This window comes from Danio rerio, chromosome 25 (genome assembly GCF_052040795.2).
Source record: "Danio rerio strain M-AB ecotype USA chromosome 25, GRCz13ab, whole genome shotgun sequence".
In the NCBI taxonomy this organism is placed as follows: domain Eukaryota; kingdom Metazoa; phylum Chordata; class Actinopteri; order Cypriniformes; family Danionidae; genus Danio; species Danio rerio.
In genome coordinates, this window is record NC_141045.1 from 39,132,501 (window position 1) to 39,147,688 (window position 15,188).

At 37.3% G+C, this 15,188-nt stretch overlaps 4 protein-coding genes across 6 annotated transcripts in view; 2 read left to right on the plus strand and 2 right to left on the minus strand.

Moving 5' to 3' along the window:
- Positions 1 to 10,917, plus strand: part of bmb (brambleberry) — a 21,299-nt gene extending 10,382 nt beyond the window's left edge. Inside the window, exons 7-13 of one of the 3 annotated variants that reach the window (XR_015525789.1) lie at positions 2,434 to 2,613; positions 4,085 to 4,291; positions 6,237 to 6,399; positions 6,524 to 6,567; positions 7,304 to 7,473; positions 8,437 to 8,568; positions 10,596 to 10,917. Coding sequence is in view for 1 of the 3 variants with exons in the window: in NM_001270554.1 (NP_001257483.1) it covers positions 2,434 to 2,613; positions 4,085 to 4,291; positions 6,237 to 6,399; positions 6,524 to 6,567; positions 7,304 to 7,425; positions 8,468 to 8,568; positions 10,596 to 10,725 (947 nt within the window). In the remaining 2 variants the exon portion in view is untranslated. 3 annotated transcript variants of the gene reach the window in all.
- snx20 (sorting nexin 20) overlaps positions 1 to 15,188 on the minus strand; it is a 677,202-nt gene that overhangs the window by 523,342 nt on the left and 138,672 nt on the right. The window lies entirely within an intron of this gene.
- Positions 10,754 to 11,510, minus strand: si:ch211-113a14.6. Its single transcript, XM_087312726.1, has one exon. The coding sequence runs from the start codon at positions 11,464 to 11,466 to the stop codon at positions 11,155 to 11,157; it is 312 nt and encodes a 103-aa protein (XP_087168852.1). The 5' UTR covers positions 11,467 to 11,510; the 3' UTR covers positions 10,754 to 11,154.
- On the plus strand, positions 12,194 to 13,853 carry zgc:173552. Its single transcript, NM_001111216.1, has one exon. The coding sequence runs from the start codon at positions 13,341 to 13,343 to the stop codon at positions 13,749 to 13,751; it is 411 nt and encodes a 136-aa protein (NP_001104686.1). The 5' UTR covers positions 12,194 to 13,340; the 3' UTR covers positions 13,752 to 13,853.

Genomic DNA, 15,188 nt, shown 5'->3' on the forward strand with positions numbered 1-15,188 from the left:
ACCCCGATGTGAAAACGAAAGTGACCGGTTATGAAAATGAAGTGAGGTGTCGCGGACCGATATTGTTTGCCAGAATATACCCTCGCCTATGCGCGCATATAACTCAGGACGCGCGGGTGTCGCGGACCTCCTGCCGCCCTATGCGCGGATGTAACCAAGGACACGCGGGTGCTGATGAAGGTGTTGCTGATGCCGCCCTCTCTATTCTGACGCTTATGCGCGAATATAACTGAAGACGCGGATGGTGAGGGAGGTGTCGCGGACATAACTGAGGACGCGGGTGGTAAGGGAGGTGTCGCGGACGTCGCCCTCTCTATACTGCCGCCCTAGGCAGCCGCCTAGGTCACCTCTATGGATGCGCCGGCCCTGCCGATAGAGCAGGGGTCTCAAACTACTGGCCTGCAGGCCAAATGCACAGTTTCTGAGAGAATTACCTTCACGCTCTCCAGAGCTGTCTAAAGTAGTGGTTCTCAAAGTGGGGGTCGCGGGACAATGAGAGGGGGTCGCTTGGTGATTTACAAAAATTTTAATAAACTTTTATGATTACCATTGTTAATCCATAACCTACAGAAGATAAAAAATTGTTACATAAAAAATATAATATCCTAACAAAAAGCCATCAGCCTTTGGTTTTTAAATTTTTTTTTATCAATTTTTTTTTTTTTTTTTACATTGATTGCAACCCTTAGGCTTTTTACATTAGATTAATGACAAAGCAATGACAAAGCAATAGCGTCAGTGCACCAGATTCTACAGCACTAGCTAAACTTTCTGACACCGTTACAGCACTCGCGTACATTTAAAATACATACAGGACACTAAACATGGAGTATGATGTGTAAGTGGCAGTCTCCAAAATTAAACCAAGAAAAGACTTGGGACGTAACTTAAATATTGTGCCCACCAGTCTAATTAGATGAGGTTAATATAAAATAATCATAATAAAAATGATATGGGACTGTTGCACTTTTTTGTGTTGTCAATATGCTTGTGTTTATATAGGCTGATTGGTTTGTGTGAGTGTTGAGTGCAACGTTTGTATGATTATAACCACTTATGAAAATAGTGGGGGTCGCGAGTCATTGGCATTGTTATTTTGGGGGTCCCGGGCTGAAAAGTTTGGGAACCCCTGGTCTAAAGTATTCATTGGCTATTCATGTGCCCTTTTGGGGGCACATATCTGTTTGAAATATTTTTCAACAGTGAACTTCAACAAATGCAACTTCAGGGCCAGGCTTAGCGAAGCTCATCTTAAATCTGTATTTAGGGTTTGAACTGCGAGCTCCATCAGGTCTAATGTGGCTCAGTTGTGCGAGCAGAAGGGCTGCCAAGTGTCTGGTAAGAAATAAAATAGTTTGCAAATGTATTCAGTGATTAAAATTTAGCACAGTTCTGATAAGTTACTTAAGTTAAAATAAAAAGGTAGCTTCATCTCATTGTAAGGTCCACCCAGTTGGTCCAATGGAAGTGTCCACTGGCGGATGAAGGTTCAATGCCTGTTCGGTCTTTCCAGTGCACAGTGTTGATTTACTTTAAATTAAACTCATATCTGACTCCAATTTGAGCATGAGTTGGTTTAGAATGTTAATATATATTTATCTTTAGTTTTATCTGACTCCAATCATAAAACATTAAGAAGATTATATCAATGTATAATTTAGATAAATGTTTGAACCTTTTGTCTTCACTCGTAACTATTACATTTGTTAATTCGGATGCTCATGTCGCTCAGAGAGATCGCCCCGGCCGATGGCGTCCCTCACGATCACACTCTCGTCAGTCTTGAATATTAAACAGAGGTAATTGACTAATACTTGATGGCTGCTCCTAGCGTGCTCGTTCTAAAGTACTTTTAGTTAGTCCCGCTTGATGTACACTCTTGAGTAAAGACAATATCATTTCCGATCTGAGGTCAGGGCATTACTATAAATGTAACCGACCACTGTACTCTATAATAACTTTGGTTTTCACCAAGCTCATGGTTTCCCATATGAACTTTAATTTAGAATATTATTACTTTCAAACAAAGGTCGGGTACCCAATCTAGGTTAGCCGTGGAACTGCTTGTTGTCCTAGATGGAAATTAACACCCTTTCCACCCAAGTACACTTGAATCAATATCAAGACTCAGTCGGATCCCTAAAATACAATTATATGCTCCATCTCAACTGGATTTTAGTCATAATTAATTTAAAAGATATGCAATTTAAAAGAGATCTGAGCCAACTTATCAGCAATCAAAGTAATTCTGCACTCTTATCTTGTGCTTGAGTGTTAAAATGGCCCTCGTATGAGTTTTCATGAGTCATCATTGGCCCTCAGCCAGTTTGAGGTTGAGACCCTGGCTATAGAGCATGTTATATTAGTAATTAAATTGCCAGGGTATTAGAAACTCTCCTAAATGCTCTTCTCTGCGTCTTTCCCATGATGCAGAGCTCAATCTGAACGGTTTCCTCCAGCAGCAGAACACCACGGCTCATTTCTACACAGAGCTGATGAGGAAACTGGAGCTCATGAATGGAACTCTGGGATACATGCTGACGTACCTGGACAACATGCAGACCCGCCTGGAGGACCGCCTGCACATGATCCAGGGATACCTCGGCTGGGCAGGTGCTCACATTAGGGACCAATAATCAGAAAACTAGGGATGGGCGGATCGATCCTGAAGTATTGATATTTTTGATACTGGGAATGTATCAAAAGGATCAGTCCTTGTGTAAAAGTATAAACCTTTTCTGGGTTTTTTCTTACTGAGTGATCAGAGATTTTCGAATATCTCAATAATTATAGCGCTGCATATTATATAAGTATTTAATTAAATAGGAACACGAATGGAAACTGTGATATTCTTCTGCTGTATCTCTGCTAAAAGGTCAGCGTTAGCTCATGGCACATTAGTATAGACATCACAACCTGCGCTAGGTGTGTGTGAAACTCGAGAGCGAAGCTGTGGTCATGGTCATGGTTATGGTCATAGGTTGCCAGATTGGGCTTTTTTTTATTTATTTTTTCTGGGTAAAAAATGACAAGGGTGGTTGTGCAATGGCGTGCCCGCCAGCCCCGGTCATCACTTATAATCCTGTTTAAACCTGTTGGGATCTCCCAAAGAGATGCCATAGCCCCCGTTCTTCACATGTAAACGCATACAACAGTTCTGATCTCCCAATGAGAGACACCATCTTGTCTGGAATCAGTCAGCTACATCTGGCAACACTGTCAGCATATACCAGATTTCTGTAACAGCTCACAGGGATCAGAGCAATACACTGTACTCCAGTAACGAAATTTTGATTGAAATATGTTTGTAGTTTGGTTGAAATAGTTTTAAATAAACTTGTTTATCAAATACAATACAAAGTTTAGGTACACATAATAACTGGGGGAGATGTACTATTATATATTTTTAATTGTTTGTTTTGTGAAATAAACCTGTTATATTTAATATTAATAATAAAGGTGTTAAACATTTTTCAAAAAATCTATATGAAATATTCAAGTTTTGGTATCAATATCAAATATACTTTTCTTGGAATACTTGGTATGGGATCAGAAACTAAAATATTCATATTGATTATCCCTACAGAAAACGTAGAGTTAAGGACAATCATTTAGTATTTTCATTTATTTATTTATTTATTTTTTTTCTAATTTCTCCAATGCTAGCGAATAGATTCAGGAATTTTTCACAGTATATTCTGTATTATTTTTTCTTCTTTTGGCCAGAATAAAAGCATTTTTTTTATTTTTTAAAAACCTTTTTAATGTCAATATTATTAGCCCCTTCAGCAATATTTGTTTTGGATTGTCTCCAGAACAATCCACTGTTATACAATGACTTGCCTAGTTACCCTAACTTTAACCCGATTAAGCTTTAAATGTCACTTTAAGCTGAACACTAGCATCTTGAACAATGACTAGTCAAATATTATGTGCTGTCTTCATGACACAGATAAAATAAATCAGTTGTTAGTTCTAAACTATAGTTATTAGTTTGTTTTTAATTTAATGATGATGAGGGTGATTAAATGATCCATAAACTTTCCATTCTGGAACTAATGCTTGAATATCCATCTGCTTCCAGGCTTAAGTCTGCGTGCGCTGTGGACGTGTGTGATGCATGCTGGGTATTTTCTGCTGTGTGCGGTGCTGCTGTCGTTCCTCCAGTGCACCACCTTCTCCAGAGTCACCCTGCTGCTCTCGGTGCCTATCAACGCCATAGCGGAGATCAACCAGCAGGCGGCGCTCGACCTGATCTCGCTCACTTTACTGCTCTTCACACTTTCTCTAGGTACTGAATAGCATACAAGCCAGCCCTCCCGTTTTTGCTGTGATTTCTCTCGCATTCATACAATAATGGAAGTATTATTCCTGTATTTTTATTCTTTCTATGAAAATTGGAAGTAGCATCAACACAGAGCCAATCTCAAATCTGATATAATTGCAAAAGCTGTTCAGGAGAACTGTGCTGTCGCTTTATTTCATCTTGAAAGCACACTGAATTGAATATAAAAACAGCCGCATTCAAGTTTATTTCATTACAGCTATGCATCGCCGCCCGTATGTAACCTCTAAATCAATTCACTTGATGTAATGGTGCTTACTGATGAACTCACGTCCTAGTGATTAAAGACACTGGTCCCAGATCAGCTTAAATATGTAATATGTAAAGTATATAAACTTTAAAAAAGAAAGAAAGTACTTAAATTTAACATAAATAATAATTTACCTTTTCAAAGTCTAATGATTACAGGTCCTGCATAAGTATCACTAAATAAAATGCAAATTGTATTTATTAAAATTAGTGATTTTTATGCTAATTAAACGATTTAATGATGCAAATGGAAATGATTGATTTTTGTGCACATGGTCGGGCAAGAATCATTTTGTGATGGACTTCTTGGTAAAATTGAATCCCTTTGTTGATTGCATAAAAAAAAAAAGATAAATAGCACAAGGATCATTTTATACATTGAATCGTACATTAAATTCATATTTCATGAACGCAATGCATCAGTGAATGAGTGATCAGGTCAAAGATTGAACATCTTCATTTAATATTTTTAGATGTAAAAACGCAAACATTTGTACGGCTCTGCTGACTGTAAAATCCCTTTTTGTCTGTAAATGTTCTGTAAATTGTGACTGGTAAATGTCCATTTGGAGGTAGTTTGGTCTATGCATGTTTAGTTTATTATTATTTATTTATTTTTCTATTTATTTCATATTTATTAATATTTATTTGTTTTATATTTGTGTATTTTATATTTATTTACCATCAAATTTTTATATTTGTTATTATATATTTTTTAATTAATATTTTATTTATTTGTTTAATTTATAACTGATTAAGTTTATATTTCTTTATTTTTCATTTTTTATTATTTTTATTTAATTTTTATTTTCAATATTTCATATTCACTTATTTTATATTGATTTTCTTTAATTATTTTATATTTAGTAGTTTGTGTGTGTGTGTATGTATGTATGTGTGTGTATATATATATATATATTTTTTTTTTTTATTCTTTTTTATTTAATATTTAATTTCATATTTGTTTTTTATTTTATTGCATTTTATTTATTTAATATTAATTTGGTTGTTGTTTATTTTTAATTTTATTTAATATTTAATTTTATTGATTTTTTTATTATATATATATATATATATATATATATATATATATATATATATATATATATATATATATATTATTGTTTATTTGTTACTTATTTTATTTATTTGATTAAACCTAATTTCATTTATATATATATATATATATATATATATATATATATTTATATATATATATATATATATATAAAAAAAAAATATATATATATATATATATATATATATATATATATATATATATATATATATATAAAAATATATATATATATATATATATAAAAATATATATATATATATATATATATATATATATATATATATATATAAAAATATATATATATATATAAAAATATATATATATATATATATATATATATATATATATATATATATATATATATATATATATATATATATATATATATATATATATAAAAATATATATATATATATATATATATATATATATATATATATATATATATATATATATATATATAATTTTTATTATAATTATTATTTTATTATTTTTATTATAATTATTTATCATCTATTTATATATTTATATTATCTATTTTTTTTTTCATTTTATGTTCTTTAGGTCGATGGTTTGTGCTGCAGCTGCTTTGGGCTTTGTCTAAAATTAAGGGTCGGACCTGCAGTCGTCCTCCCCATCTCTCCATCTATCCCCCAAAGGAGAAAACTCCAGAAAAACAGCATGAATTTGGCGAGAAGTGCCCTGCGTCTTCATCCACTCCTGTCCAGTGAGTCCAGCCTGAATAACGCGCATTTCACTGTAGAAACCACCACCTCTCACCATTCACAACCTGATCCTGCCTTTTCTCTACATGCATCATTAAAGTATTTACATATACATTTTTGTTGTAGGAATGACCCCGTGTGTGATTTGGAGGTGGAGAGCTTCATAATGGGTAATGCACTCTTGTTTGTCTTGTTGTCTGCTCTCACACAGTAACTGTCGGGTACTTAATGTTTGCTTATATTGAGGATTAAAGACTTTAAAGGGATGATTTTCACCCGAAAATAAAAACGTACTCCATTTACTCTCCCATAATATCTATGAGTTTCTTTGTGTTGAAAACAAAACAAGATATATTGAATAAAGCTGAAAACTAAAATAAGGAAAACAAATAACATGGAAGTCGATGGTTACGGGTTTTCCACATTCTTCAAAATATCTTCCTTTGTGTTCCTTTGGGGTCAACCGCCCTTTTAATGCTGTGTACACACCAGACGCGGCACGTGCAGATAAATCACATTGCGCGTAAATAGAAGCGTGCACATTTTGAGTTCACTCGCTTCATTTGTGCGTCTAATTCACTTTACAATAGACATGGATGCATGTTATGGGCAGGGAATTGGATGAACTAAATTGAATGGCCTTAGTGTATTAGTGTGTATGGGTGTTTCCCATTACTGAGTTGCAGCTGAAAGTACATCTACTGTGTGAAACAGAATAGTTGGCAGTTAATTCTGCTGTGGCAACCCCCAATAAATAAGGGACTAGGCCAACGAACGCACGCTATTCTTTCATTTGTTTTTCATGCTACACTCCAAAATGTGCATTAACACACCCTGACGGGCACCCAGCATTTTTGCCTGACTTTAATCAGCTCAGTAACACATTTCTGCTGTTTTTGTGTGTAGGTGATCCATGTGTGCTGGGCGTTTCTCCATCTCGCTGTCCACCAAAGTTCAGTCATCAACACTTAGGCGGTACACCGAACCATTCAACTCCGAGACTCAAGAGCCGCCACAGCATTGCAGCAGTGAGTCCCAAATTCATTATATAAAGCGCCAACCTCAATTTTCTCTGAGTGTTTGAGGTTTAAAAGCGTCCCATTATGCAAAAATCACTTTTATAAGGGGTTCAAACACAAGTTGTGTGACAGCAGTGTGTGAATATATCCAGCCTCTAATGAGAAACATGAATTTGTTTATTTGTTATATTCAAACTTGATGAAAACAGTGCAGAAACACTTTGACTGACATTCTCCCTTTATATGATGTCATCAGAGGGGGGAAAGCCCCGCCCACTAGTGCCCATCTCATTAGCATGTCCAGCAGCCCTGAGTGAGAAGCAGCCGTCTGTCCGTTAGCCATCAGAGTGTTTGAGCTGCTGAAGATAATGTCAGCATAGACTAAGAAGATTATAGATGTGGAGTTTTAGATGAACATCGACAGGAGTGACATAGACTGACAGAAGCATGAAGCGCACGCTCACACTGAAGCACACATGCAGACCAGCACTGATAACGCTAGTCCTGTTTTCAATCTGCCACTATGCTGACACACAGGCATCTGTAGCTCCGCCCTCTTCAGAATAGAGCACCGCCTCATTTAAATTTAAAGCGACAGTCACCAAAACACTACAATTAGGATCAAAGCCTAAAAGGGGCGGATTAAGAGAGTTATGAAGCGTTATCAGTGTGGTATTTTGAGCTGAAACTTCACTAAACACTCTAGGGATGTCAGAAATGTGTATTACGTCTTGCTTCTTAAAACGTTTCATTTTAAGATTTCCCATTTTATATGCGTTTATATTGATTTGATATGGAATTTGTTGGCATTTCAAGTCAACCTGACCTTGTTTTGATGTATTTGTGCTTCGTTTCATTCATGCGTATTGTTCGTTATGTTACTTGCTTTAAAAGTTGCTGTCTCAAAGCGCTTTACAAGACTATACAAAATACATGTATTATATTAGAGATTGTTACAAGACCTTTTACACACGTCCAATATTTACCAATTAAGGGTTAATGTGCTGCATTGCACCGCAGAATTGTGACGGATGCGTTTTCTGACCTGCAGACAGAGCTGGATAACATTCCTCAGAGGAACCTTGGAGTATTTTTGGAGACTGTGAACCGCTCGCGAAGCTCAAGTCCCAACCAATCACTCGCCAGCAGCAGGTATGCTTTAATAAAGTCCTAAAATCAACATGAATTCAGTGTATTTGGATTGATATACCATACAAATGTCCAATATCAATAGCTCTGCAACAGAAATCTATTACTTAAAGTCTTCACAATACTCGGCATTAGCAATTGCCAGTTTTATTTTAAAGCACTGTGGCAGCTGAGAAGTAAATTTTTGTTATTTTCAAATAATTTTTGGAGCAAAATCTGTAAAAATAGGTGTTAAATAGGGATGCACCGATCCTGATACTTGGATCGGATATCGGTTCGACAGCACATATTTTTGCTGGATGGGGTATCGGCCAGCTATTACCGATCTAACACGTGCGCTATATTCTATGTAATTCATAAGCCAACAAAAGCCATGAAGGTAGCCTATTATAAGCCTATTATAATTTGTATTTCATTATGTTCAGTCATTATCAGCTGTATTTATAAACACAGTCCTCTGAAAAGCAGAATATAGGTGTGGAAAAAGAAGTGTAGTAAAGATTCTTGTGTATAACAATGCTGCTTTGCATTATAACTAAAATCTACAGACAATTTGCAACGGATATGTAAGTGCAATGACATAAACAAGAGTATATTTGGGTGATTATATTAAAGTTGTATGCATGAAAGCTGAAAAATCAACTGAGCTGTGTATAAAAAATTGTCAGCATGTTGTCAGCATGTTTTGTCTTCGGCCTTAAGCTTATTTGATAAAACAAATTATAAGTTTACTCGCTTGACAGAAGACACTGGCAGAAAGGGGAGGAGTTTGGAATTTGGAGGGAAGCGCAGAGATTGGTTTAAAACTGTCACTGTCTCTGACCAATAGACGGCGAGCAAGCTCTCTTAAATAGTAGCTGTTCAACCGTTATCACTCAGTTTCTACAGTTGACGTGGAACTGTTAGTATTCGGTATCAAGATGAGCGGAAGAGGTAAAACAGGCGGCAAAGCTAGAGCTAAGGCTAAGTCTCGCTCATCCATGAAAAGCCGAAAAATCAAAACTGAGCTGTGTATAAAAAATTGTCAGCATGTTTTGTCTTTGGCCTTAAGCTTATTTGATAAGACAAATTATAAGTTTACTCGCTCGACAGAAGACACTGGCAGAAAGGGGAGGAGTTTGGAATTTGGAGGGAAGCGCAGAGATTGGTTTAAATTCCTGATACTTGGATCGGATATCGGTTCGACAGCACATATTTTTGCTGGATGGGGTATCGGCCAGCTAGTACCGATCTTACACGTGCGCTATATTCTGTGTAGTTCATAAGCCAACAAAAGCCATGAAGGTCGCCTATTATAAGGGCCCAGAAAGTTGTCATGTAGCCAGCGTTATCCCAAATGTTCTGAAGCCATTCTATAGTTTAATGTGAAGCACCGATAAATATTCGAGTGGTTCAATTCATGTTCAGTTCAGCGCTTCCCGCCGCTGTGCCTGTCAATAGGCTCGTTTGAGGTGCGCCTCGCCTTGACTGCATTGTAAACGAGAGCGGGCGTCTCCAGCAAGAGAGAGCGGTGCGAGCGGTCTCTTTAATACTGTGTGGTTTGCTGATTGGGCTGATATTGACATGCCAAACATGAAAGAGATGCGTCTCGAACCCTGTTGCACACTGTTGGTTTATTTTCAGCACTGTTAGCATGTCTGTTTAGTCGTGATGCCTCTTAAATTGGCTCAATTGCATCAACAAAGCAGCAGTTTAAGGATAGTGTATTGTTTTTCTGTCACATTACAAATAAATAGGTTTAAAAAAAAAATGAAGCACATTTGTTTTGGATGACACGCAATGTGCAAGTCAGTTAAATTTTAATATCTTTTGCATTTGTTTATTATACACCTTGCATTTGAGTTATGTATATAAAATTGTAACCAGTTTTGTAAATGAGTCCTACATTTTAATATTGATGTATTTGTTGAAATTACACTGAAACGAACTGAATCAAAGTCGTATTGCAGAAGTCGTTTGACATGTTACGATGCCTCAATTTTAATATCACAGTACCTCACATTTTAATTTGTCTTTTGGGGGGGCTCAAGTTCCTTTTCAGGACGCTCGCTGTGCAGCGGCATCACCCGACTGGGCCAGCCATGCAAAAAGAGGGCTGTGGTGGGTCAGGACTACTGCAGAGTCCACGAAGGAGGACACACTTCCTACAGCCGGCTGTAAAATGGATTCAGCATCTGCTGTTTTTAAAACCCATTTCTGTTTGCAGAGAGATTGGCAGTGATTACTACAGCACGGTCACTTTTTAACTATTTAATCATGATCTTTTTGTGGTGTTGGTCATTTAGGGCTGTTACATGTTTGCTTTACTTTTAGATGCACTTTCTATTTATAATAAATTATGAAAAATTGCAATGACTGTTTTTTTTTTTTTTAATTAAATCTGGAGCATCCACACCAACACGCGGAGAACATGCAAACTCCACCCATAAACACCAACTGGCTAAGCCAGCACTTGTGACCCTCTTGCTTTGAGGCCACGGTGCTAATAAAACAAAACTTCCCAACTAGATTCAATTATTGTGCTCTTTTTGTGAAAGTGTGGGTGGCTCTTAAAAGAGCCGTGGGATTTTTAGGGAAGCGCGCAGATGTTTAACCGCCAAAGCCGTACAGAGTGCGTCCCTGTCTCTTCAGCGCGTACACAACATCCATGGCGGTCACGGTCTTTCTCTTGGCGTGCTCGGTGTAGGTGACGGCATCACGGATGACGTTCTCCAGGAACACCTTCAACACTCCGCGAGTCTCCTCGTAGATCAGACCAGAGATACGCTTCACACCGCCACGGCGGGCGAGACGACGGATGGCGGGTTTGGTGATTCCCTGGATGTTATCACGGAGAACTTTGCGGTGTCGCTTAGCGCCTCCTTTTCCGAGTCCTTTACCACCTTTGCCTCTTCCAGACATGATTTCAGTATTAAATGTAGAGCTCAATCGAAAGACGAATGAATGAACCCGTGTCTTCAGAGATTAAGGTTTTACAGTCGCTAAGAGGACCTAGTTGAGACCCGTTAGGGCGGGGTTACATAGTCGCATGCTGTGCGAGCAGCGTACGTAGTTACATGATTTAACAGGATTTAGTTTTAGCACTATTTGAAAGAAATTGTTTTATTCAGGGAAGTAATACAACTAGTGTTTTAACATGCGTAGGTTTGTGTCCGTTGAATAATTTGTATTTCATTATGTTCAATCATTATTAGCTGTATTTATAAACACAGTCCTCTGAAAAGCAGAATATAGGTGTGGAAAAAGAAGTGTAGTAAAGATTCTTGTAGATAACAATGCTGCTTTGCATTATAACTAAAATCTACAGACAATTTGCAACGAATATGTAATTGCAATGACATAAACAAGAGTATATTTGGGTGATTATATTAAAGTTTCAGGCATGAAAAGCCGAAAAATCAAAACTGAGCTGTGTATAAAAAATTGTCAGCATGTTTTGTCTTTGGCCTTAAGCTTATTTGATAAGACAAATTATAAATTTACTCGCTCGACAGAAGACACTGGCAGAAAGGGGAGGAGTTTGGAATTCGGAGGGAAGCGCAGAGATTGGTTTAAAACTGTCACTGTCTCTGACCAATAGACGGCGAGCAAGCTCTCTTAAATAGTAGCTGTTCAACTGTTATTACTCAATTGCTACAATTGACGTGGAATTGTTAGTATTCGGTATCAAGATGAGCGGAAGAGGTAAAACAGGCGGCAAAGCTAGAGCAAAGGCAAAGTCTCGCTCATCCAGGGCTGGTCTTCAGTTTCCCGTTGGACGTGTTCACAGACTGCTCCGCAGGGGTAACTATGCTCAGCGTGTTGGTGCCGGTGCTCCAGTGTACTTGGCCGCTGTGCTCGAGTATCTGACCGCTGAGATCCTGGAGTTGGCTGGAAACGCCGCTCGGGACAACAAGAAGACCCGCATCATCCCCCGTCACCTGCAGCTGGCGGTGCGCAACGACGAGGAGCTGAACAAGCTTCTGGGTGGAGTGACCATCGCTCAGGGCGGTGTGCTGCCCAACATCCAGGCCGTTCTGCTACCCAAGAAGACCGAGAAGGCTGCCAAAGGCAAATAAATAAGCTGAAGGTCAATAACTAAGACACCTAAAGGCTCTTTTCAGAGCCATCCACTTTCTCTATGAAAAGAGTACCAATAACTTACTGAGAGATTGCACATAACTTAACAATTCACACAAACGCTTATTTCACAGCTGATGTGTACCATATCCCTAAAATGGTGAATCTTGTGCAACATTTCGGACAGATAAGTGACGATAATTGATCTCTACTGGTTTTCTCTATTAGTTTTAGCTTTATATTCACTTAAAGTGAAATGTGATTTAAATTGGTTATATTTTACATTAATTACTGGGCAGAAAAATTATTCGACCCAAAACCTTGCTTGATTATTGCAAAGAAATACCATAGACGTAGTTAATGGATGTTTTACTCGCTATGGATTCAACAGCAACAATTACAATTCGTGGAACCTAGAGTTTGAGATGATTTGCTTTCTAAAGGATCAAACTTCTACATGAGAGTGAGGGGGATAAAAAGGGTTGATCTCATTGTAGGTGTACAGTAAAGTAAACATAAGAAAACGCGGGCTGTCGCTGAATTTTGTTGAAAACGGAACGTGCTGCCATTGGTCAGATTTCACTCGCAGTAGCCAATCAAATGACTTGCTGACGCACCGCCCACAAAGAACACTGCCGAGCAGAGTACAAATAGCGGCTGCTAGACTGACTGGATCATTACTTTTGTCTAGAAAGCAAGAGAAGAACTTTGAAAACATGGCAAGAACCAAGCAGACCGCCCGTAAATCCACTGGAGGCAAAGCCCCAAGGAAGCAGCTCGCCACCAAAGCAGCTCGCAAGAGTGCTCCTGCCACCGGTGGAGTCAAGAAGCCTCACCGTTACAGGCCCGGTACCGTGGCACTGCGAGAAATCCGTCGCTACCAGAAGTCCACTGAGCTGCTGATCCGCAAACTGCCCTTCCAGCGTCTGGTCCGAGAAATCGCTCAGGACTTCAAGACAGATCTGCGCTTCCAGAGCTCCGCTGTCATGGCTCTTCAGGAGTCCAGCGAGGCTTATCTGGTCGGTCTGTTCGAGGACACCAACCTGTGCGCCATCCACGCCAAGAGGGTCACCATCATGCCCAAGGACATCCAGCTGGCCCGCCGCATCCGCGGAGAGCGCGCTTAAGATAATTGTTGATCCGTTTTAAAGTCAAAGGCTCTTTTAAGAGCCACCTAAGTTTATCCAATTAAAGGGGAATTTTCATCTCAGCAATTTTATTAAGCTAAATAGTGCATAAAGTGATTATTTCACTAAATACCTAAAGTCAATCATCATACATGTACAAATCTTAAAATGAGCAGTGCAACATCTGTACCAACTTGAGCTTGTTATTAGCAGTAGTCAACTCCTTGAGGATGTAGTGGTGTAATGAGGAAACAAAAACCCTACTTATATCTTGTCTGCTGCTTTCGTTGGAAGGGGTTTAAAACAGAAGTTTAATATTACTTTTCACAAGACGTTTTCCAGAATCAAATTCTAGATTGAAATGATCATTGTAAACTATTGAAAACAACTGATGATGCTAGAACTGCCATATGATTATGTTGACTGGAGTAGAGGAAGTTTAAAAAGTGCAGCAAATTATAGGATGCTTAAATTAAGTTCATCTCAAATGCTTTAAAGTAGTAACAAAATCTTAATATCCAATGTTAAAAATACAGCAAATAATCCATTTAACCTCTTTGGAATCTATTTAAATGTAAGACATGTTTCACAGATACAAAAGCAGTACATTTTCTATATTTTCATAGCCAAAGACATCCGGCTGGCCCGTCACATCAGTGGAGAGTGTGCTCAAGTTAATTTATAATCTGCATAAATTACAAAAACAGTTATTTTTGTAGTTTTGAGATATAATTTTTTCTAATGAAGTTTTTAGTTTTACTTTTCAAAAATCATGTTTTATATTTAGGAGAGAATAGTTTAATTGCAAAATGGGTAAAATATTCTGCTAAAAAAAATTAAATTAACTCTTTATATAAGCCTATCACCCTTTTAAAATATAAGAGTGTTATGAGGTTTAACAATTATTGAACAGAGATGATGCCAATTTACTGACCATTTAATGGGTGGAAACATAATCAACATACAGTACTATGTTCTGAATCATTATCTGCAATAAATGGTTATAAATGTATATAACTCAAAGAAAAATACAAGTTTCAACTTAAAGTTCAACTTGATAACTATTTATTATAACTTAATAATAATAAGGTCAAAACTTCCCCCTATAGGGGAACTAAGTGGCAGAGAAAAGTTGTTGCTATCAAACATAGTTTACTTCATTGAAGAGATTCATCCAAGAGACGTATTGATAGTCGGTTTTGCAAATGAATGTCTTGTAGTTTTTTCGAAATACAAAATACAGTATTTTATTTTGATACTTGTTGTGTCTGCTGTATGTTGTAGTTTATTTTGATAGATGTAATACTGGGGTATTATTTTATTTTATAATACATTTCATTATATTTTTGGCCATCCCTGATAACACTTACAATAGAATGTGTAATGTTTTTAAAATACGGAGAAGAAACTATTATAAACATTTGCATTTTATCCACC

What these genes read in the sequence shown, in the direction of transcription:
- si:ch211-113a14.6 (XM_087312726.1), bottom strand. Translation starts at nt 11,466, where the DNA reads ATGTCTGGAAGAGGCAAAGGTGGTAAAGGACTCGGAAAAGGAGGCGCT.
- zgc:173552 (NM_001111216.1), top strand. Translation starts at nt 13,341, where the DNA reads ATGGCAAGAACCAAGCAGACCGCCCGTAAATCCACTGGAGGCAAAGCC.